The sequence below is a fragment of the Schistocerca piceifrons genome, chromosome 3, assembly GCF_021461385.2.
Source record: "Schistocerca piceifrons isolate TAMUIC-IGC-003096 chromosome 3, iqSchPice1.1, whole genome shotgun sequence".
NCBI classification, from domain to species: Eukaryota; Metazoa; Arthropoda; class Insecta; order Orthoptera; family Acrididae; genus Schistocerca; species Schistocerca piceifrons.
The window spans coordinates 429681328-429705603 of record NC_060140.1 but is presented as its reverse complement, the minus strand read 5'-3'; the positions used below and the strand labels follow the sequence as shown (position 1 = coordinate 429705603).

The 24276-nt window shown below is 41.0% G+C and overlaps 1 protein-coding gene across 1 annotated transcript in view; it reads right to left on the bottom strand.

The window, feature by feature from the left end:
- The window catches only part of LOC124788720, a 77832-nt gene extending 53993 nt beyond the window's left edge, over positions 1-23839 (bottom strand). Inside the window, exons 1-2 of the mRNA XM_047255998.1 lie at positions 23749-23839; positions 17380-19203 (exon numbers count right to left, since the gene is read on the bottom strand). Coding sequence (XP_047111954.1) covers positions 17380-19203; positions 23749-23839 — 1915 coding nt within the window. The remainder of the gene's footprint in view (positions 1-17379; positions 19204-23748) is intronic.
- Between the last annotated feature and the right edge of the window lie 437 nt (positions 23840-24276).

Sequence of the window (24276 nt, the reverse complement as noted above, 5' to 3'; positions counted from 1 at the left end):
GTGTATTACAGTACAGCGCCCCATATCAACAGTGTCTTCCCCATCCCATTCGTCCAGTGGTACGCTGTTAATTACTGAATAATGATTGACTGACACCACTTGGCTGAGATGGAGGGATCCTTGCCGGCACACTGAATATCTCGTGTTGGACAGTTTGGAGCATGAAATTAAATGTAGAGGTAATCAGCTTCAGACAGTTGTTTGGAAGCGTTCCTCAACGCTGCGGACTCGTCCTATTTCCATATGCTGCCCCCAACATGTTTTTATTATTTTTTCACCAAGACGATAACAGTAGATCTTTTTAGCTCTACTACCTCGTGCGTTTTGTGAACGGCACCTTGCAGCAATGGTCAACACTGTAACAATAACAACATACGTAACTGCGAAATGAGGAATCAATTCTCGTTGAAATGGAACACCGAGATATCTGCTACCGCATCGCTGTGGAAGACGAGATTAATTGTGTAGGATATCACCTTCGGATAGCCGTAGGAAATGCTCTACAAAGCCGCTAACTCTTCCAATTTCCATATGTTGCGATGTCTTCCAGATTTTTGTCAATCAGAAAGATCGCCTCTGTTTTCTTTCTCCCGACCTTGTGTTCTGGGAGTTGCAGAGTTTACACTATGCGATGTTCAGCTTTCTGCGAAAGCCAAGGGATCAACACGTGTTAAATGTCGTTTTAGCAGCTGACACAAACATCGAAGCCATGGGATAAAAACAAAGTGTATGGCTGTGTACAAAACTGTAATGGTTCAAATGGCTCTGAGCACTATGGGACTTAACCTCTAAGGTCCTCAGTCCCCTAGAACTTAGAACTAATTAAACCTATCTAACCTAAGGACATCAAACACATCCATGCCCGAGACAGGATTTGAACCTGCGACCGTAGCGGTCGCGCGGCTACAGACTGTAGCGCCTAGAACCGCTCGGCCACCCCGGCCGGCTACAAAACTGTAATCATATCCTGCTTGGGTGTGTTACAGCCGAAAAAAACAATTTATTAAACTGCTTATGAATACAGGAACCCTCTCGTGTGACTGAAAGGCTGCTCTGTATGGCCTTCCTCCAGTACAGTCGAAAAAACTTCAGCCAGATCTGTGCAAGCAGCTTCGAGCACTGGCCACGTGCTCCAGTAGGGCGATACGTGTATATGTAATATGCTCAATGTTAACACGCAGATGGTATTAGTTTTTTCCATATATCGGAAGAGAGATACACAATAAAATCTAATAGGAGGTTCCATTATCAGGAGTGATTTATATGGCAGCCACTTTTGGTGCAGATAGTTCTCAAAACTACACCGATTTTGTTCATAAAGGTAATAGAAATCGACTGTATGTATCTCATTGAATCATAATTGTTTATATTATCATCAGCATGATTGCATGTTTAATAAATGGGTGTTAGCGTGAGTCCTGTGTTGTTTCATACTTCATAACCTCTAATTATAAAGTGGACACCACTTGATTAGTAGCTTGTTGTTGAACCTAGAAATCATAACGTCTTTTTTTCCTGACATACGTGTGGATTGCGTGAAACAGGCTGTCATGATCAGTTTCCTTTCAAAATTAGAACACAAGAATCTACTGTTGGCAGAGGAAGTTTTGGAGAAAAAATGTCAAATATAAACACGCACACAGTAATTGGTTTTAGTTTAACGAAAGGGAAAATCTTGTAGGAGGTTCTATTACACGTCCGGCTCTCACGACTTGTTTCATAGACACCAGTGTGATACAGCGTCGCAATGGTTAAATGGGGCTTGCCATAGTGTACAAAACAGCAACATACTCTGGAATTATAACACGTTGCCGTCTAATTTAAAACTGACGGTGGTTTTCTTCCTGGCATGTTAGCTAATGGCGTCAAAGACTATTCTCTAGTGTCAGAAATGTTTGTAATACACAAGTGCGTGACATTTTACTTACAGACACTGATTTGAAAGCGAGAGACGCTCTGAGATCATGTAATTTGTCCATAAAGCTGAAAGAAATTGCTTAAAGTAGATGTCTTAGTTTCTTCATATTTTAAATTCTCGCTTCTTCTGTATGACGAGGACATTCTGCGGTGATCGGTAATTTTCACAGCAAAATAGTGGACGTGTATAGGGGATGTATAGCTTGAACTCTGAATGCAATCGCCAGTGGTTCACTTCGTTGGATATCCCAAAATAATAAGCTTCGAATTATACCTCGCAGTCTAACGTGAAAACTCTACTGACTTTGCTCATAAACGAAAATACTGCGCCTATTGTCGTTGAAAGAGGACATTTACTATCGTCACGATTGTGTTTTCCTTTTTAATAGATCCTCGATTGTAAGAAATGCGTTGACGTTAAATACAATTGTTATCCATCGCAAAATGACAGGCCTACTGGGGGCGGTGGGTACATTCCTAGTCTGTATATGAGGCAGCAGCTACATCCTGACCAAGGGGCGGCACGTGGGGGCGGGACTGTGTTGCTATATTTTAGACGAACAAGTTCCACTTGGGACAACCTTCCATTTAACTCCTTTGTTTAATTGACTATACACGCTTTTGTGTTGGGGGAGGACCGTCTCCTCCGGTGGTCAGCGATATCGGTGAACTTGTGTTGTCTTGCGAGCGGCTCTGGCCGTAGAGGAGGAATACTGTGGTCCCAGATACGGCGGGGTCTACGATCGTTTTAGGTTTAGGTATTCCTGTTTTCTAAGTCGTTTTTGTTCCATGGGTGGCTTCAGTCTTTCCGAGAAATACTTTTAACAGATTACAAGAAGCGTCTCGTATGATTCATGAATACAGTAAACGTGTTCAAATGGATGCAGGTTTCAGTTAGCGTTCGGAGGCGAAGAGGTTTTTCATGGCCAGCCTTATCTGGCTGGGTACGACATCTCGTGATAGCGGTGTGTCACACCTTGTAGTGTGAACTTCAGGAGACGGCTACGGCAAGCTCTCTGCTCGTTCTAACACACCTTAGACTAGTGGCAGTCGAGGTAGCTATGACAGTTAAGTAATAAAATCATAACTGATTCATTCATATGATATCCTACTGCTATGACCGTTGGTACAGCAAGATGGAATAAAAAAAAAAAACGAAAGAAAAACGCCTGTAGTAATTGTAACTAGAGGCGGTCTGTGTAATTCTTTCGCGCGACTGCTACGGTCGCAGGTTCGAATCCTGCCTCGGGCATGGATGTGTGTGATGTCCTTAGGTTAGTTAGGTTTAAGTAGTTCTAAGTTCTAGGGGACTGATGACCACAGATGTTAAGTCCCACAGTGCTCAGAGCCATTTGAACCATTTTTGTAATTCTTTAGCGACGTCATGCGTGTAAATAGTGTTTTACATGTGTAATAATGGACTTTCAGAGCAACAGCAGGAGACGAGGCGAGTTGCCTGCAAGTCTCTGGCTAGAACATGCGTAAGATTCAACCATCCTAACAGCATTGGAGTGCAGTGCAGTGCAGTGATGGGAGGGGGTGCTGTCGTGTGCGGCACTCTTCCATGCGTGCCGGAGCACTGCGCAGTTGCGCTGCATGTTTAAATAAAGATGTACCAAAGACTACAATCTTATCCCAGCTGTGGTGGTTGCTGTTTAACCCTGCTGTTCTGTTCTGGTTTATATGACCCAAAAAGATTAAAAATTTCATTTTTTATTTAAATACCAAGCTAATAAGTCACAGCTGCAAAATACTAACGCGACTTCTTTACAGACGAATGGAAAACTGGTAGAAGCCAACCTCGGGGAAGATCAGTTTGGATTCCGTGGAAATATTGGAACACGTGAGGCAATACTGACCTTACGACTTATCTTAGAAGAAAGATTAAGGAAAGGCAAACCTACGTTTCTAGCATTTGTAGACTTAGAGAAAGCTTTTGACCACGTTGACTGGAACACTCTCTTTCTAATTCTAAAGTTGGCAGGGGTAAAATGCAGGGAGCGAAACGCTATTTACAATTTGTATAGAAACCAGATAGCAGTTGTGAGAGTCGAGGGGCATGAAATGGAAGCAGTGGTTTGGAAGGGAGTGAGACAGGATTATAGCCTCTCCCCGATGTTATTCAATCTGTATATTGAGCAAGCAGTAAAGGAAACAAAAGAAAAATTCGGAGTAGGTATTAAAATCCATGGAGAAGAAATAAAAGGACTTGGATGAGCAGTTGGACGGAATGGACAGTGTCTTGAAAGGAGGATATAAGATGAACATCAACAAAAGCAAATCGAGGATAATGGAATGTAGTCGAATTAAGTCGGGTGATGCTGAGGGAATTAGATTAGGAAATGAGACACTTAAAGTAGTAAAGGAGTTTTGCTATTTGGGGAGCAAAATAACTGATGATGGTCGAAGTAGAGAGGATATAAAATGTTAACTGGCAATGGCAAGGAAATCGTTTCTGAAGAAGAGAAATTTGTTAACATTGAGTATACATTTAAGTGCCAGGAAGCCGTTTCTGAAAGTATTTGTATGGAGTGTAGCCATGTATGGAAGTGAAACGTGGACGATAAACAGTTTGGACAAGAAGAGAATAGAAGCTTTCGAAATGTGGTGCTACAGAAGAATGCTGAAGATTAGATGGGTAGATCACATAATGAGGAGGTATTGAACAGAATTGGGGAGAAGAGGAGTTTGTGGCACAACTTGACAAGAAGAAGGGACCGGTTGGCAGGACATGTTCTGAGGCATCAAAGGATCACAAATTTATCGTTGGAAGGCAGCGTGGAGGGTAAAAATCGAAGAGGGAGACCAAGAGATGAATACACTAAGCAGATTCAGAAGGATGTCGGCTGGAGTAAGTACTGGGAGATGAAGAAGCTCGCACTGGACAGTAGCATGGAGAGCTGCATCAAACCAGTCTCAGGACTGAAGACCACAACAACAACAACCAAATGGTTCAAATGGCTCTGAGCACTACGGGACTCAACTGCTGTGGTCATAAGACCCCTAGAACTTAGAACTACTTAAACCCAACTAACCTAAGGACATCACACACATCCATGCCCGAGGCAGGATTCGAACCTGCGACCGTAGCGCTCGTGCGGTTCCAGACTGTTGCGCCTTTAACCGCTCGGCCACTCCGGCCAGCAACAACAACCAAGATAAGATGGAATTTGGCCACTATCAATAGTCATAAGCAATAGACGAGTAAAAATATTTCAAGAAGTCTGATCATAAACCTCAACATTTACGTTGTTGTGTTGAATTGATAGTGACCCAACACAAATATTACTGCTCTCATGCAAATTTTTTTTAATTTTCTGCTGTACTACATGGTAATAATGTTTTTTATCCTTCCAACTTACTCTGTACAATCAACAAAACCTCTACATTTACTACGATGTGCTTGTCTCTTGCTTTCTCCAAGAAACTGTTTAGCATTCTTCAGTTATTTGAATACTTCTTGTTTCGGTTTAGTATGAATCGTGCCCCAGCCTGTTCGTAGTGTACAGCCTGTTCGTTCTAAAAATGGAATATAGAATGACGGTTGCACCCACCAGCATAATATGGCCACCTATCGGCTTAGAATGTCATCAGGAGTACATGAGAAGTTACTAGGCACACAATCATCAGAGTATGTAACGTAGGAACTTCATATGAAGAAGTACTTTGTACACTGACTCAAAATGACGTAATAGAGATGTCAGATGCTGAGAGACAGAATGTTCTTGCAGAACCACGATAACAGAACACATTGAATCAAGGAAACTTTTTCTAAGAGCAGAAGATTCTCAGAGAATGGTCTGGTACATCCGTAACTCTGAGGGTGTGGAAAGTGTATCAGAGTCAGTGACAAAAAGAAAACCCACTAAACGAGCAAGTTGTAAGCTGTGTCCAGGAAGCAATGTCATTAAAACAAAAATATTGCGTAGAAAATGTAACAGACATTTTTAAAAAAGCTCACGTCACCTACTTGTGTCCAAACTGCAATGAATAAGAATGAAGTTAGACAATAAGTAGCAATGATTCCAAAAATAAATGGTTGCATTGAAAACTTTGATTTCATATTTAAGATGTGTTTCGGGATTTATATGAGTACTTGTGTCTAAACTGCAGTCTGTGCAATAACGAAAGAAGTATAAAAAGATAAATAATATAAGGCTTTCTAAGAGGGATACCTTTTGAAAATTGTCCATCATTAAAAATTTTCTCTATGTGAATATTAAAATAAGTAATTTTCTTAAATAAAGTTCTGTATATAACACTTATTATTACTTTTAAAGTTGTTACCATTATAAGAATTTTATAAAAAGTTCAAAGTACTATTTTTCCATTATTATTATTGTAATTGTAATTGTTGTTGTTATATTCAGCAGCATTCTGGTATTTAGCAATATCAACAAATGTAGGGAACTTGTGTGTTAATAGGTGTTTTTTTCAGAGTTTTACTGTGGGGTTGTCTTGACCCAAAGAGTACATTTATATAATTACTGTGAACAGAACATCATGGTTAAACGTTAGATACAGGTATCAACAGTGCTGAAAGCATTGATGTGAGCAAAAGTTCCTTACATTAAAAAAAAATCATCGCTAAAACGTGAGTAGTTGAATGACTTTGAAAGTTAGATAGTAGGTGTGTGAATACCTTCTAAGCCTCGTTTCTTTCCTATGTGACAGCACTGTGTTTTGACCATTGCTTTCAGCACACATAAACACCAGGTTTCTATACATCTACATATTGTGTACGGAGAGGCCAAGGAGTCTGGAGTAGTATTTTTATGTACGTATTGCAGCGAATATGGAGGGTTGATGTAGTTTCAAGATGTATATTTATTTGCAGTTGAAGTTGCTGTTAAGTTGAGGGAGTTATGTGTAATGAAGTGTATTGAGTATGAGATGTTTGAAGTATTGAAGTATATGGAGGATTGATGTAGGTTGAAGATATATATTTATTTGCAGTTGAAGTTGCTGTTAAGTTGAGGGAGTTATGTGTAATGAAATGTATGGAGTGTGATATGTTTGAAGTAAGTCATTTAGCACATGAGTAACATGTGTTTGATGTTATTTATATGTATACATGTTGATCTAAAGTATGCTGATAAAACAGAAAGTGTAACTCATGAGTAATTCATGTACCCAATTAGCTATCAAAGTCAAGTATGGTTGTACTTACATCAAGCTTTAGAAGCAGAATTCTGGCACTGTGTAATGAACAATAAATATACATATAGCAGATTTGGATTAATGTCAGTATAATAGGAAATATTATATTTTTCATCTGAGCATTAGCGATGGCAGTAAATGTTCGGCAAAATGAAATGATCAGTAATTTAAAATTTTCATTGGGTGACCACATTAGTTATGGCGATGTAAATAGTTATGTAAGACATATTTAGTGGTATAATGGAGTATTTAATGTTATGGAATCGATCTGTAGAGGTATAAGGAATTGTAAAATAAGTGCATAAGTCAGGGTATAAATGTTATATTTTGTCTCATTTTCAATTTTGCTCGTGTTAGAGACTCAAATAAGTTGTGATTTTTCTTCCTTAACTTTTATATGTGTTGGGCAAGTGTGTTATGAGTTAGAGTGATAGTAGTATGGACGGCAGGAACCCTACTGAAATTACAGCATACCAAAGGCGTAGCTGGCATTCAACTTGGTAATTGAATGTGAGACGAAGTTTTATAAAAACATTTACCATGCTATATTAATTAAGATAGAGTGATGTTGTATAATGTTTCTGTAGGGGCAGTTTGCTACCGCAATAGGGTATTATTTGCGATACAATGTAATTTTCAGTATGTGAACAAGAACTTACGTTCCTCATTTTCATTTATATGCTATGTGATAATTTTTTCCTATTATTCTTTTTCGCCTGTGGCTACAAAGAAGGTTTTTATGGCGGGGATGTAAGGGATCCGTGATCTCACGAACATAGATGCTAGTATCCGACGCCCAGGTCGATAGTAGACAGGAGTCGATTGTCAAGCGCTGCAGGAGGCAGTGAGACTAGTGTGAGTGAGCAGTAGTATGGGAGAGTGTTGAGTGAGACCCGGGTTCCCGGGTTCGATTCCCGGCGGGGACAGGGATTTTCTCTGCCTCGTGATGACTGGGTGTTGTGTGCTGTCCTTAGGTTAGTTAGGTTTAAGTAGTTCTAAGTTCTAGGGGACTGATGACCATAGATGTTTAAGTCCCATAGTGCTCAGAGCCATTTGAACCATTTTTTTGTTGAGTGAGAACTGGTGCTGGAGGGATGGGCAAGGACGGTGGTCGAGTGAGTTGTAAACGGTAAAATTCACCGGAGTATGACGAGTGAGCACGTCACCCTGCTCGTCATGGGGTTGACCCTCACTAATACCCTTTCGCGAGTGATATGCAACAGAAAGTGACAAGTGCCGAATTACGTGTTTCGCGTCAACTGCGTCGGCCAGCAACAACCATGGATTGCAGTGAGGATTGTTGTGAATGTTAACCATCAGAATTGCGTGCGACGAAGTACTGAAAATCAGCAATCAATAAAAAGATATAACCGTAATTAGACGTGTAAGGTGTAGGTAGCAGCTGCCTCAGAATTTGTGTACATCGCAACAAACTTTCAATCATTCCACTATTCAGTTGCAAAACAGCCGCACTCGGTTAAAATGCCCCCGAAACGACAGCAGAAAAACCGATAGCCTTTCATCCATTAAGCACACGGTCATATAATCATAATAATTAACTGTTTGGCGGCTTCGGTAAATTACACAAAACTCTATAAAAGAATTTAAACGGAGGTGTTTCACACTTGTGTGATACGCCTGTACACGATATTTCCACACATCCCTAGGTCCACTGTGACAGTGAAGTGGAAACGTGAAGGAACACGTACAGCACAAAAGGGTACAGGCCGTTGTCTGACAGAGACCGCCGACAGTTGAAGAGGGTCGTATTGTGTAACAGACAGGCGTCCATCCAGACCATGACACAGGAGTTGCAAGGACTATGACAGTTAGGCGGGAGGGGGGAAAACTTGGAATTCATGGTAGAGTGGCTGCTCATAAGTCAAATATCACGCCGGTAAATGCTAAACGACGCTTCACGTTGTGTAAGGAGCGTAAACATTGGACAATTGAACAGTGGAAAGACGTGTGGAGTGACGAATCACGGTACACAACGTGGCGATCCGATGGTAGGGTGTGGGTATAGCAAATGCCCGGTGAACGTCATCTGCCAGCGTGTGTAGTGCCAACAGTGAAATTCGGAAGCGGTGGTGTTATGGTGTGGTCGTGTTTTTCATGGAGCGGGCTTGCACCCCTTGTTGTTTTGCGTGGCACTATCACACCACAGTCCTACATTGATGTTTTAAGCAGCTCCTTGCTTCCCACTGTTGAAGAGCAATTCGGGGATGGCGACTGCATCTTTCAACACGATCCGCTGTGATTACGCGACAATAACATCCCTGTGATGAAATGGCCTGCGCAGAGTCCTGACCTGAACCCTATAGAACACCTCTGGGATGTTTTGGGAGGCCGACTTAGTGCCAGGCGTCACCCACCGACATCGATACCTCTCCCCTATACAGCACTCCGTGAAGAATGGGCTGCCATTCTCCAAGAAAACTTCCAGCACCTGCTTGAACATATGCCTGCGAGAGTGGAAGCTGTTATCAAGGCAAAGGGCAGGCCAACACTATACTGAATTTCAGCATTACCGATGGAGGGCGCCACGAACTTGCGTGTCATTTTCGTCTAGGTGTCCAGATACTTTTGATCACATAGTTGATACTACACATCACCAACGATTTCGTGATCTGTATGATGGTAAATGCTAATTTCCTATATGTAGAGCTCTAATCAACACAGATATTAAAAAATATTGGCGGGGCAGACACATATTCGAATATTTGGGTGCCAGAGGCTATTGTGACCAAGATATTACTCATTACATCTACGTCTACATCTACATCTACGTTATTACTCTGCTATTCATAATTAAGTGCCTGGCAGAGGGTTCAATGAACCACCTACAAGCTGTCTCTCTACCGTTCCACACTCCAACGGCTTGCTGGAAAAACGAGCACTTAAATTTTTCTGTGCGAGCCCTGATTTCTCTTATTGTATAGTGATGAACGTTTATCCCTGTGTAGGTGGGTGCCAGTAGAATGTTTTCGCAATCGGAGGAGAAAACTGCTGATTAAAATTTCATGAGAGGATCCCGTCGCAACGATAACGCCTTTGTTTTAATGATTATCAGTCCAATTCATGTACCACGTCTGTGGCACTATCTCCACTATTTCGGGATAATACAAAACGAGCCGCCCTTCTTTGAACTTTTTCAATATCACCCGTCAGTCCCACCTGATACAGATCTCACACCGCACAACAGTACTCCAGAATAGGGCGGAAAAGTGTAGTGTAAGTAGTCTCTTTAGTAGATCCGTTGCACCTTCTAAGTGTTCTGCCAATGAATCGCAGTTTCTGGTTGGCTCTACCCACAAAATTATCTATGTGATCGTTCCAATTTAGGGTATCTGTAATTGTAATCCCTAAGTATTTAGTTGAATTTACAGCCTTCAGATTTGTGTGACTTATCGCGTAATCGAAATTACCGGATTTCTTTTAGTAATCATGTGAATAACTTCCCACATTTCTTTATTCGGAGCCCACTGCCACTCTTCCCACCACACAGATTTCTTATCTAAATCATTTTGCAATTTGTTTTGGTCATCTGATGACTTTGCAAGACGGTTAATGACAGCATCATTTGCAAAAAGTCTAAGAGGGCTACTCACATTGTCTCCTATGTCGTTAATATAGATCAGGAACAATAGATGGCCTATAATACTTCCTTGGGGATCGCCGGATATTAATTCTGTTTTACTCGATGACTTTCCGTCTATTACTACGAACTGTGATCATTCTGACAGGAACCTGGCCGCAAAACTGAGGCGAGACTCCATAGTCACTCAGTTTGGTTAGAGGACGCTTGTGAGGAACGGTGTCGAAAGCCTTCAGAAAATCTAAAAACTTGGAGTCAATTTGACATCCCGTGTCGATAGCACTCATTACTTCAGGAGTGAAAAGAGCCAGTTGACTTCCGCAGGAACGATATTTTCTGAATCCGTGCTATGTGTCAGTAAATCGTTTTCTCCGAGGTACTTCATAATGCTAGAATACAGTATATGTTCCAAACCCCTACTGAAAATCTACGTTAGTGATATGGACCTGTAATTCAGCGGATTACTCCTGTTTCCCTTTTTGGGAATTGGTGTGACTTGAGCAACTTTCCAGTTCCTAGGTACGGAATTTCTTGTGAGCGAGCGGTTGTATATAATTGCTAAATATGGAGCTATTGCATCTGCATACTATGAAAGGAACCTGACTGGTATACCATCTGGATCGGAAGCCTTGCCTTTATTAAGTGATTTAAGCTGCTTTGCTACACCGAGGATATATACGTCTATGTTTCTCATTTTCGCAGTTGTTCTTGATTGGAATTCGTCTTCTTTGGTGAAGGAGTTTCGGAGTAATGTGTTTAATAACTCTCCTTTGGTGGCATTGCCATCAGTAACTTCACCGCTGTTACCGCGCAGTGAAGGTATTGATTGCGCCTTGCCACTGGTGTGCTTTGTATATGACCAGAATGTCTTTGGGTTTTCTGCCAGATTTCGAGACAGAGTTTCGTTGTGGAAATTAGTGAAAGCATCTCGCACTGAAGTACGCTAACATCTGCAAAACTTTAGCAATCTTCGGGATTTTGTGTTCTTTTAAATCTGGCACGCATTTTTCGTTGCTTCTGCAACAGCGACCTGACCCGTTTTGTATACCATGGGGAATCAGTACCATCACTTATTAATTTATGTGGTATATATCTTTCAATTTCCGTCGATACCATCTCTTTGAAGTCATTCCACATCTTTTCTAGGCTTACGTGATCAGATCTGAAGGAGTGGAGACTGTCTCTTAAAAAGGCGTTAAAAGCATTTTTATCAGCTTTTTTAAATAGATGTACTTTGGTTTCTTTTTCATGGTTGTGGGTGTTACGGGATTCAGCCTAGCAGCAACTGCCTTGTGGTTGCTAATACCTGTATTCGTCATGATAATCCATATTTGTCCTGGATTATTTGTTGCTAAAAGGTCAAGTATGGTTTCGCAACCATTTACGCTTCGAGTGGGCTCATGAACTAACTGTTCAAAATAATTTTCTGAGAAAGCATTCAGTACAATTTTGGATGACGCTTTATGCGTGCCGCTGGTTTTAACGTAAAATTTTTCCAGCATATCGAGGGTAAATTGAAGTCGCCACCGACTATAATTGTATGAGTAGGCTGCATGTTTGAAATGAGACTCAAGTTTTATTCGAATTGTTCAGCAACTATATCTTCGGAGTCGGGGGGTCGGTAAATGATCCGATTAAAAGTTTAGTCCGATTGTCAAGTATAGCTTCTACCCATACTATTTCGCAGGAACTATCTATCTACTTCAATTTCATTACAAGGCAAACTACTTCTGACAGCAATAAATACTCCACCGCCAACTGTATTTAATCTATTCTTTCTGAACACTGTTAGATCGTTTGAAAAAAAATTGGCTCAACTTGTTTCCGGGTTTAGCCAGCTTTCTACTATACCTATAACTATTTGACCTTCAGTGCTCTCTATCAGGGCTTGGAGCTCTGGTTCTCTCCCAACACAGCTACGACAATTTGCAACTACAACACCGATCGATTCTACAAGAACCTTACTGTGTTTCATCTGCCCCCTTTTTGACGGAAACCCTTTCTGTGGTTTCCTGAGACACTCTAACCTAAAAAACCGCCCAGTCTCTTCCACGCAGCCTCCGTTATCCGTGTAGCCGCTTTCTGTGTGTAGTGGACTCCTGACCTTTTAAGCGGAACGCGTAAACCCTCCACCAGATGGCGCAAGTCAAGGAATCTGCAGGCTACACGGTCACAGAACCGCCTGAGCCTCTGATTCAGACCCTCTGCTCGGCTCTGCACTGAGGGACCACAAACGGTTCTGTCAACGATGCTGCAGATGGTGAGCTCCGCCTTAATCTCGCAAGGAAGACTGCCAGTCTTCACCATTTCTGCTAGCCGCCCAAAACCACAAAGAATCTCCTCCGATCCAAAGCGACACTCGTCATTGGTACCGACATTCTCTACCACTAGCAGTTGGCTGCACCTTGTACTCTTCATGGCATCCGGAAGCAACCTTTCCGCATCCGGAATGACTCCCCCCGGTGTGCACACGGAGAGCACACTGGCTTCCTTCCCCTCCTGGGCAGCCTTGGCAGTAATTAAAGTTTGTTTAAAGGAAGATGTCAGCACTACCTTAAAAGCGTGGAATGCTGCCAAACCCTCTCATTTCCTCTGTCATTGCCTTGCATGAAAGATGTATCACCAAATTGTCCATAGTGCGGAGTAGAACTCGCAGATGTAGATACAAGTGCTATGAGAGTTGTGTAACTAACTTAATGTTAAGCCAGATTTCTTTTACGGAATGAATGTGATAATCGGAGGCCATTACATCGCATTAAATCAAAGTTTGCGGTTACTGATACTGAGAAAATTAAACACGTTTTAATATGTATAGCACAGAGGCTCAGTCAAGTGTATTTCCAAATAAATTACAGAGGGGAGCTACAGTTAAATCTACACAGTATGGAGCGACTGAAGGAGAGCTGCGCGGCTCGTATTAGTGATGTGGTCCGTAACTTAAACCCAACAGCGGCTTAAATCGAGAGATTTTATATTATTTCCCATAGCAGGAAACATATCACAATAGGAACTGAAGTTACATCATTAAAGTTTCTAATAATGGCGTTCTAATTTCTGATCTAGAGATGAGACAGAGGACTCAGTCATGAAGGTAGTGGAATTGCATCCAGAAGGAGCAGATTCAAACCCTCGTCCAGCAACGGGATTCTTATTTTCAAAAGTTTCACAAAATTCATAGACACAAGTGACGGATATGTTTCGATTTCCTTTCTCTTCCTTCCTCAATCTGAGGACTTCGCCAACCGTGGAATATTACATCTTCTCACCTACCTTGCTTCGGTTTTGAGCCTCTAGTATTACGCATTCTCCCGTTAACACGCTAAATATTATGATTTTGTCGAAAGTGTTTATGATGTTCAGAACGGTGGTATGGATTTCATTTTTCCACTTAGACAAGCATGTGTATGACGAAAGTCTCTTTCATCCACCCTCATCTCATGGTTACACACAACGCATCGAGTCTCTCAAACAAGCTGTAATCTACGATGGATCAAAAACCTCGCTTGTAAGCCGGTTCTACTAGTTGGACACACTGAAGGCTTATGAGAAAAATGCCAAATAACTATCACTTAGCTACGTTACGTTAAACATGTCATTTTCGGCAAGCTTTATTTGTGCACATAAATTATAAAAGACAACATAAAAAAGATATTTTTACTCAAGATATTCATCTGTAGAGCCATCGTCCGTTAGTTTGATCGTTGGAGTACTGAAAGTCCATGTACACTCTATTTAACAGCAGCCGTTTTCAGCTGCCTTTACAGAAGACTCAATATCAGAAAGCAACCGTTATCGCATGTGATATTTAGCAGCTTTCAGAAATGAGAAGTATGTGGAGTGTCCTTTGGTCACAGGATTTGTTGCAGTATCACAAATAATGTTACAGACGCCATTATGTTGTGTGGCATCGTGGTGTTAGATAAATAATGTAAATAGCGTTTTACACTCCAATTGCGAATAGATAACGACCGCTACGGTCGCAGGTTCGAATCCTGCCTCGGGCATGGATGTGTGTGATTCCTTAGGTTAGTTAGGTTTAAGTAGTTCTAAGTTCTAGGGGACTGATGACCTCAGACGTTAAGTCCCATAGTGCTCAGAGCCATTTGAACCATTTTTTAGATAACGAACGCAATAGACTCAAAGGTAAAAGCGATTCTTAATGACACTCACTAGTGCTTTATGCAGCTGACTGAAAAAGTGGCGAGGAGCACTTTGCATAACGTAATCTGATCGTGCTGTGTCAAGGATGCAACCATCTTCATTAATACTTGTCAACAGTTCTGCCGTGTTCTTAAAATATATTCTCGTGAATACCTTTTGAAAATAACTCATATTAGTCAGAGACAAAGGAATAGATTAGTAATTACAATACTTAGTATGTTTACATTCCGCAACAACTGTTTGGAGCTGAATATCCTTCCAATTAAATATCTGTCATTTCGCATCAGAAAGTTCGAGACAAAGATACTCTGTCTCATATGTATTATTTTTCCCTCGACACGTTAGGAAAACACACGCACTATTCATTCAGATCATTCAGACAGTCCTTTGCCAATGTGGAATTCCCGCAGGAACTTAACAGTCACATACGCAGCTTAAAATTCTTAGACTGTTGCATGCATTATTTCGGCTGATTAGTGTTTCGTAGATCTAGTGTCAGGAAGATTGTAACATCGTGGACAATTGTTTATAGAACACAGAAACTAGAGCTACGATCGTTTATCACATTGCACTTTCTCCATTTCTGCAATGTCGATGACAATGAAGCACTGGTTGCACTAACATGTGAAGTTGTTGAAGTAGATTTGAAAGGAACGTTGGAATGAGTGAAAAGTGGAACAGATATCGAATGAAGGGTCGTGGTATCTAGTAGGACTCTTAAGACTAGTTCCTCTGGCATTGGGTTTGGAAATTGTACCATGTGTTGGACACGAGGAATTGACGGTAGAATGGATCCCTTGAAGATGCCTGGGGTTGGACGCAATGTATAGGAGTTAATGTTATACCCACTGATGGGTTGCAAAGTTTTTATACAGTATAGCACGTCAGTCAATTTAGAGACTCGTAACTGCCCTCGACAACTTTAATAAAATATCAACAATGATATGGACTGGCGACAAGTGTAGAGAATAATTCGCAAGTTTCTAAACCTGTTTAATATCACAAGCGGACAAAGTGTCTGAAATAGCTGGTACATAACCATAAAATGGTTTTGGGCACTGACGCACAAGAGTATCCTCACTGCCGTGAAGACCATACTTTATTCTATAAGAAACGATAATAAAGTTTCCATTTGAGAGCGTTGCTGCAGCGTGTATGCAACACATAGGCTAGGAATTACTGTGACATTCGTGTCTTTCCGACTTACGTGCAGTAAATGTGGAAATGTGATCTATTGCGACGTTGTTATCAAATACGTCGAAACGAGACCAAAATGCTTTTATCATGTGTTGGCTGCCGAAAGGCAAACATCGGTAGAAATCCGTTGGAGACTGAGGAATGTGTCTGGGACAACACGTCTATCTAAAATCCCTTTTGTGGACTGTTGCGCAAAGTTCCGTGCTGCTGCTTCACGATATCCACATCACCATATCGCAAATGTCGTAACGCAGAAGTTTTGTTCGTGCAGCAGGGAGGGATTTCTTCAATCTGGTGCGTCTATGGGATGATTACCTAAACGCTCACGGCGGTTTTGCCTGATTCTGGAAAGTGCTGCCTTCGAACAGAAAACTTTTGTCGCCCCTTATAGAATAATGGTATTTGAAACTGCTAAATGACGCATAGTTCATTGAGACATGAAAGTCATGACAAAAAACTCTGATATTAGTAGTAAGTAATGGAGTGTTTCAGTATTATAGGCTTCGTTCAAAAGGAGGTTATATTTATTCTTCTTTTATTCTGTGCATTAGAGACTTATGTAGGGACTTTGCGTGTTTATGTCCAGTGTTGTGCATTGCTGATATTTATTAACTTACGTAGTTCTGTTTTCTCACATACTCTTATAAACAAGCTTATATTTTCAAATATTACGGATAACGCCCTATGCCATACATAAGACGGTTGCCAAATGTGATATATGTGTCTACAGCTCAGACAAATACTGCATGTGCACGAAATTCAATTAGGTTTCATTTAACAGCAGCGCAGGAATGAATGCAAAACACTGTTGACCGACGTTCACTGGACCGTAGTATAGACAATGAAGATCATATAAAACCTGAGGAGAACAGAGTTGAGAAATGACTGACACAATCTTGTTTCGAAAGATTAACGCTATCCATGATTGTTGTAGTGGTATGCATAAGAGATTAAACAAACATTTTCCAAAATAGATCCAAACTTTAATTTATAGTCACAATACAAAAATAAATATGCAGAGACTACATTAGGTCACTCTGCTCGTAACATTTAGATTTCATTACATTTGAGTCAAGAAGTTACTCCACTACTCCAGTAACTGCAAATAATGTATGGGGGTTGTTTTCATCAATTATTACACAATCAGTTATCTGTGTTGCAAGGATAGTTAGTTTCCAAGTCGCATTTCTTGAGATTGGGATTCCACACAAGATCTCCTTTACAACTGCCATCCTTCACTCTACCATTAAGACATTTCCAGTATTTGTGGCAGTTAGCGTCATTGGGGAAAAACATAACAACGCCTAACAAATGCGGGCGAACTGGAGGACAAACAAACACCTCACCTCTCAGGGAACTACTTTCCTTCTTGTCATAGGGACAGTCATAGTTGTAAGGCCAATCACAGACCTGTAAGTCATTGTTCCATATGAGACCATTAGGGCAAGACGCGTTTCTCAAAAGTCCATTGTCACATTCAAAATACTTCGTGCAATCTTCCTCATTGGGGTAGAAAGTAACGTTGAAAACCTCACCTGGGGATGGCTGCGGACAGTCTGGAGTGGCATCTGAAAGGACAATAAGGCCCTTTTTGTCATAAGGACAGTCATAGTTGTAAGGCCAATCACAGGCCTGTAAGTCATTGTTCCATATGAGACCGTTAGGACATGATCCATTTCTCAGAAGTCCATTGTCACATTCCCAATACAAGGTGCAGTCTTCCTCATTGGGGTAGAACGTAACGTTGAAAATCTCACCTGGCGATGGCTGCGGACAGTCTGGAGTAGCATCTGAAAGGACAATAAGTCCCTTCTTGTCATAGGGACAGTCATAGTTGTAAGGCCAATCACAGGCCTGTAAGTCGTTGTTCCATATGAGACCATTAGGACAAGATCCATTTCTCAGAAGTCCATTGTCACATTCCCAATACTTGGTGCAGTCTTCCTCATTGGGGTAGAACGTAACGTTGAAAATCTCACCTGGGGATGGTTGTGGACAGTCTGGTGTGGCATCTGAAAGGACAATAAGGCCCTTTTTGTCATAAGGACAGTCATAGTTGTAAGGCCAATCACAGGCCTGTAAGTCGTTGTTCCATATGAGACCATTAGGACAAGATCCATTTCTCAGAAGTCCATTGTCACATTCCCAATACAAGGTGCAGTCTTCCTCATTGGGGTAGAACGTAACGTTGAAAATCTCACCTGGGGATGGTTGTGGACAGTCTGGTGTGGCATCTGAAAGGACAATAAGGCCCTTTTTGTCATAAGGACAGTCATAGTTGTAAGGCCAATCACAGGCCTGTAAGTCGTTGTTCCATATGAGACCGTTAGGACATGATCCATTTCTCAGAAGTCCATTGTCACATTCCCAATACAAGGTGCAGTCTTCCTCATTGGGGTAGAACGTAACGTTGAAAATCTCACCTGGCGATGGTTGTGGACAGTCTGGTGTGGCATCTGAAAAGACAATAAGTCCCTTCTTGTCATAGGGACAGTCATAGTTGTAAGGCCAATCACAGGCCTGTAAGTCGTTGTTCCATATGAGACCATTAGGACAAGATCCATTTCTCAGAAGTCCATTGTCACATTCCCAATACAAGGTGCAATCTTCCTCATTGGGGTAGAAAGTAACGTTAAATATCTCACCTGGGGATGGTTGTGGACAGTCTGGTGTGGCATCTGAAAAGACAATAAGTCCCTTCTTGTCATAAGGACAGTCGTAGTTGTAAGGCCAATCACAGACCTGTAAGTCGTTGTTCCATATGAGACCATTAGGACAAGATCCATTTCTCAAAAGTCCATTGTCACATTCCCAATACTTGGTGCAGTCTTCCTCATTGGGGTAGAACGTAACGTTGAAACTCTCACCTGGGGATGGCTGAGGACAGTCTATGACGTCAATAGGTAGTTTCCTATCATAAGGACAATCGTAATTATACGGCCAGTCACAAGAGTCCACATTGGGATTCCAAATCAAGCCATCAGTACACGATCCGTTATAAAGGTTTCCGTTGTCACACTCCCAGTACTTGGTGCAGTCGTCTTCATTTGGGTAGAAGGTAATGTTGAGTGTCACGCCCGGGATCCGCTCTGGACATACCGGCGGGTCAGCCAGTGACTGCTGGTGGGCACCCAGAGCCGCTGTCACCAGAACCAGAAACACCGCTAAGCCTGCAAAAAGGGAGAATTATTCGCTTTAATACAAGTGTGCAAATTACAGATTGTGAAGTAACAAATGCATTTGAATTCTGTAATATATAACTGACATCGGCCTTGTCTTGCTGTAATGTATCTGATCTAAATCTACTTTGCTCTTTTTATTGATGTATTTCACCATGATTTCTTAGTTCACTCATTTCGGCTTGGAGTTTTATGCAGTATCATTTAATTTTCTTAGAACTGTGCGGATTATTTCTCCAAACTGTTCCCTAGTAATACTCCGCTGTGAATACATTAAAATCTATAACTTTAAATTGTAAGGAAACAGATTGTGATCAGTTCTTTTATTCTCTTTTACCACACGTTTTACTTTTTATAGAGAGCTACTCTGAAAGTGAGGAACGATGGATCACGAAATGATAACCACAGAGAAAATACGGTTATGTTCCCACCATATGTGCTGGGCATTGTCTCTAGCATACCCTTTTCCTAGTCCCGACGCTCAGTGAGTGCTTAAAAATTTCTAGAAATTAGTGTCTGCCGCCTAGTATGGGTGCTTGCCGTGAGAATTCTACTCATTGCATGCAACACCACATAGAGTGACTGTCATGCATTTCCTTGATCAAGATAGATCTCGGCCGTACACTGCAGGGATAATGAGCACGCTCTTGCAGTGTTTTTGACGGGAAGTGTTGATCACTCACCATACAGCCCATACTTTCCTGCTCTGATTTTCAGCCTTCCGCAAATGAACCACTGGCTAAAGACAACATTTTGGGACGCACAACCAGCTGTAGCACAGCGTAGAATACTGTCGGAAAGCAGAGGAGGCGGTCTTCTACGGCAAGCGAATTGGAAAGTTGGCACAACGCAGTCGCAGATATCTATGTCGGAGGGGCGACTACGTAGAGAAGTTTCAATCAAAATAGTTTTCATTTTCACAGTGTTTTTTATATTTCGCGACCGGGAATTGCTTACTTTCCGGATATCCCTCTCAGTCCGACTATGATAGGCAATCAACAATTAATGATTTATTAACTGCTTAACATATTTTCATACTGTAATGTCCTATCAGATGAAAGTCGTATGTACTGGGTGTTTCTTCAATTTTGTATAATTTGGTTATGCTTGCGTTAGATTTTAAGCGTTAGTGTAGATTAACTTTGGAGAAAAAGCTCTTCGCTTAACCATGTTTTTATGTGAGACTGGTTCACAGGCTAAAAAGCAAACACTGTTTGGCAGGTATACCACACTTGCTGCTAAAGCAAATGAGCGAGGTGGCGTAATGGTCGAGACACTGGCCTTGCGTTTTATAGAAGCGGGATTCAAGTGTATTCCCTGCCACTAAGGTAATTTTCGTCTGTTTTAAGCGAATCTCACGACAACTCCTTTTCAATGGTCATAGCTGCTCTTCTTCGCCACACCTCTCCTATCCGATGATGAAGTTTGTTTCCGATAAACGTTAAGTGTCGCCTGGAGGCAAACCTTGAAATTTTAACCTTTCTTAATCTGGCTAGCGTTGACGACACGTTTATTCCTCAACTTTGTATTGTCATACTAGTGTCCTGTGCCTTCATACCAGCGGTGATCGTCTGTAATCTGTGACATAAGTGAGATTAGCATTTTTAGATGCAAACTTCAGGTAGAAAAAGGAGGTGAGAATGTGCTAAAATAAGGTAAAAAAAGACAAATAATGCTGTTTTCTTCAATACAACCAGTTCTCTTTCTCCTATTCTAGTTTACTGAATAAGAAACATGTGCAAAAAGATGTCACTTATCAGCCGTGGAACCGTTGCCCTTCAGAACATTAAACTTGCCTATATTTTAAAAAATGTGTCTGTTTCTAGTAGGTGATTTCTGAGCCAGAACGAAAAGTCAGGCATTGAACTCTTTCGGTGTGGTGGAAATCTAGTAATACAGTACAATTGTTTACTGACGAACTTATATTCAAGAACAGTAGGCTGTTCATTCTCGTGAAATTAAAAGGACGGAATGAAATGCGCTCTTGTTATTTGTATTGTCGCAGGCTATTTATAGCGGTAAATTTATAGAAAGAGGATTTCTCTTACACACAATTATTTTCCATTGTTGCAGGTGTTTTTTCAGTCCCGCATTTACTGAAAGACATTGGCTTGCTGTTCGCGTGTTCGCTGCAAATTCAGGAGACGTTAATGAAATTAAATATTTTATACTGATTCGAAAACATATACAAATGGAAATGAAACTACCAAGTCATTTCTCCTATAAACAACAAAAGGCGTTCACAAGGATTAGCGAGAAGCTACAATAAAGGAAAAAAAGGTAAGAAAGTGGGTTATTGACTTTGGTGCGCACCTAAAAATACTAAACCTGGTCATAAGATTTAATGTACCTATAGTCCAGACTACGAAGTAAGATGCTACTCACAGGATTTGAAACAGTATCACAAGTAGTAAATCTCATAGTGTGTTTAATAACAATGAATAAGAATTTCTTCAAGAGGAAGCATTGTTATTCTGACCATTCATAGCTCTTATACGTTCCAAGACATATAGTTAACGTAGTTTTTTATAACCACTTTTATATCTGTGGAAACGGTGCTGCTTAATTTATGAGCTGCAAAATTTTGTTAATGCATAGAAGTTATCAAGAAATCGTCAATTTCCAAGCAAATTTCACAAGGGCTGTGCGTAAGCAGTACTACAGGTACGCAAGCAACTAGTTATATTATTTAGAGGTTGCGTTCTTTCAAAAGGAAGGATACATGGCCCACGCCCCTAGATGTTCTATCTGCATTATGAGAGATACATGACCAAGCTAGCTGATTGCTTTATTTGTAAACATGATGTTAATTAACAAGATTGCGGGACGTGCTTGGGGCAGAGATCGACAGCTATGGCGCCTGAACGTCGGGAATAATTTTCGGCGGACACCAGGATAAAACATCAGAAAGGAACATGAAACGTATTCGCCGTTGCAAATATGAACAACCACCAGCTGTATAATGGAATGACGACAATGACAATCTGTGTTTAACTCCGGCTCGAATCCACATTTCCCACTTATAGCTTACAGTCGCCTTACCATTTAGCTATACCAGCACGACTCATGGATAGACCCAAACTTCCATATGACGTCAACAATGTGCCCACAACCTGCACTCGTACATCCATTATATATATTCCCCAACAGGGGAGACATTTTACTTGAAAGTCGCTTTCCCGTTATCGGCGAATAATAACACGATACTGGAGTGCCTACACACGTCCGAAGGAACTTTACATCATAATTCAGAGTAAAACAGGCACTACAATATCGTGTCGCATCACAGACGTATTCGGTTCGAAAAAGTCGTTGCATGATGTACAGACACTTTCTCGCACCCACCACTCCTAGAGGTGAGAGATTTTCAAACCAATGGTATAACCGTGAGAACGGAACATGGTGCGAAATCGAGAGTCATAAAACTCCAAGTAGGACAATGAATGTTTTGGTTTGATATATAGAAACTATACAATATTGTGAGGTAACAGCTGTTTGCGCGGTGCATAATTCGAGACACTCATTGGAGACACCGTGGGGTGATGGCAACTCATGAGAAAGAGCCTGAGCTGGTTAAGATTTTCAGGCAATTCACTAGACCTCATCAGATGGTCCAGTAGGTAAGGAACTCTTCCCGCAAGGGCAACACTTGCCTTCAATTTCAAACCCAGACCTGAGGTTATGAGTAAACTAATAACGTACTTAATAAAAAGTGGCGAACTCTAAAGACGCAGGCTGAACAAAATCCTATTCAGCCGCAGTTCAAGTGCACACATGGCAGATTAATCTGGTACTAGCACCCAAAAGTGGTCATAATGATAACAATGGCGTGAATGAATGTGAAAGAAAATTTGTGCAGAAACCGAGCGCGAAAAATGTGGAAAAATTGTTATTTGTTGGTATATTTAATATATTAATATACTGAAAGTCATTTGGAGAGATGAAGTTGAAATACGGAATGTATTGGAAAGTGATCTGGAAAAGTATATGGGAAACCGTATCCAGAATAAAAGGCAGGTTTGCCATACGAATCAGTGCTAGGACTTAAAGCTCTCTTCTGTCTGATTTGCTGAAATGTTACTAAGTTAAACTACCTACGGCGTTCATAAACTAAAACAATACGTTCCAGTGATCCGTAGCAACGTGATGGCCAACGACAAAGAACTAAATATAAAAAAACCTTACAATTTATGGCATTTTCAAGTACCATTATATAATAAAGCTCGTTTTATCGTCTCTCATAAACGGAAAGGTTCCTGAAATGAGCAGCTGTCACAAAAATTATGAAAATGATAAAATATGATGTATCTCTAACAGAAGTGTGTAGACAATTACACCTGTTCGACTCAGAAAGATTAATGCTAAATATATTTGAAAGAGACATTGGACTTCAGTGTAGTAGTCTATGGAGCTAAGGGGTCGGAGCAATAATGTCACAATTTTACTCATGAAACTCAAGTATCTGAAATTAAGAAAGAAACAGTGAGAAGATATCGTGCAGCAAAATCTCACAAAGCGATGGTGTTATTGACTCACCTGTCATTGTATCTAGGGTTGCCATTGCCGTCAACGCCTCGGTGGCACACTGCTTTACTGTCAAAGGTGCCACATCTTTTATATCCGACATCGTGTATGTCAGACCTCCAAAATTTGGTACAGATAACGCTTTATCTAAAGAGATTCACTGACTCTTCAAGTAACCAATACTCATTCACGGCCAGTGATTGCGTGTTGTAGAACATCGATTTAGATAGGAGATAAGAATGCTTTTACGGCCGTATAATGTTAAAAAAATTTCATTGGAAAGAGATGCTACGCAAGGTAGTTCAATAGAGAAGACAAAGCGTATAAGATACTTGGCTTCTGTCCCAAACTAGGATTTCCAAGAGCGACCTCAATAAGTGTAGGTCAATGTTGGGATGCCTCTAGAGCTTACTGGCGTTTCTTCAATGACTTTCCACTGTATTTAATGACCTCGCTATTTTCGATACAACCTTGTTTACTAACTTTATGTGCCCGAGAACACAAACATATGAGGGTCACTGAATATTATTGAACAGCTAC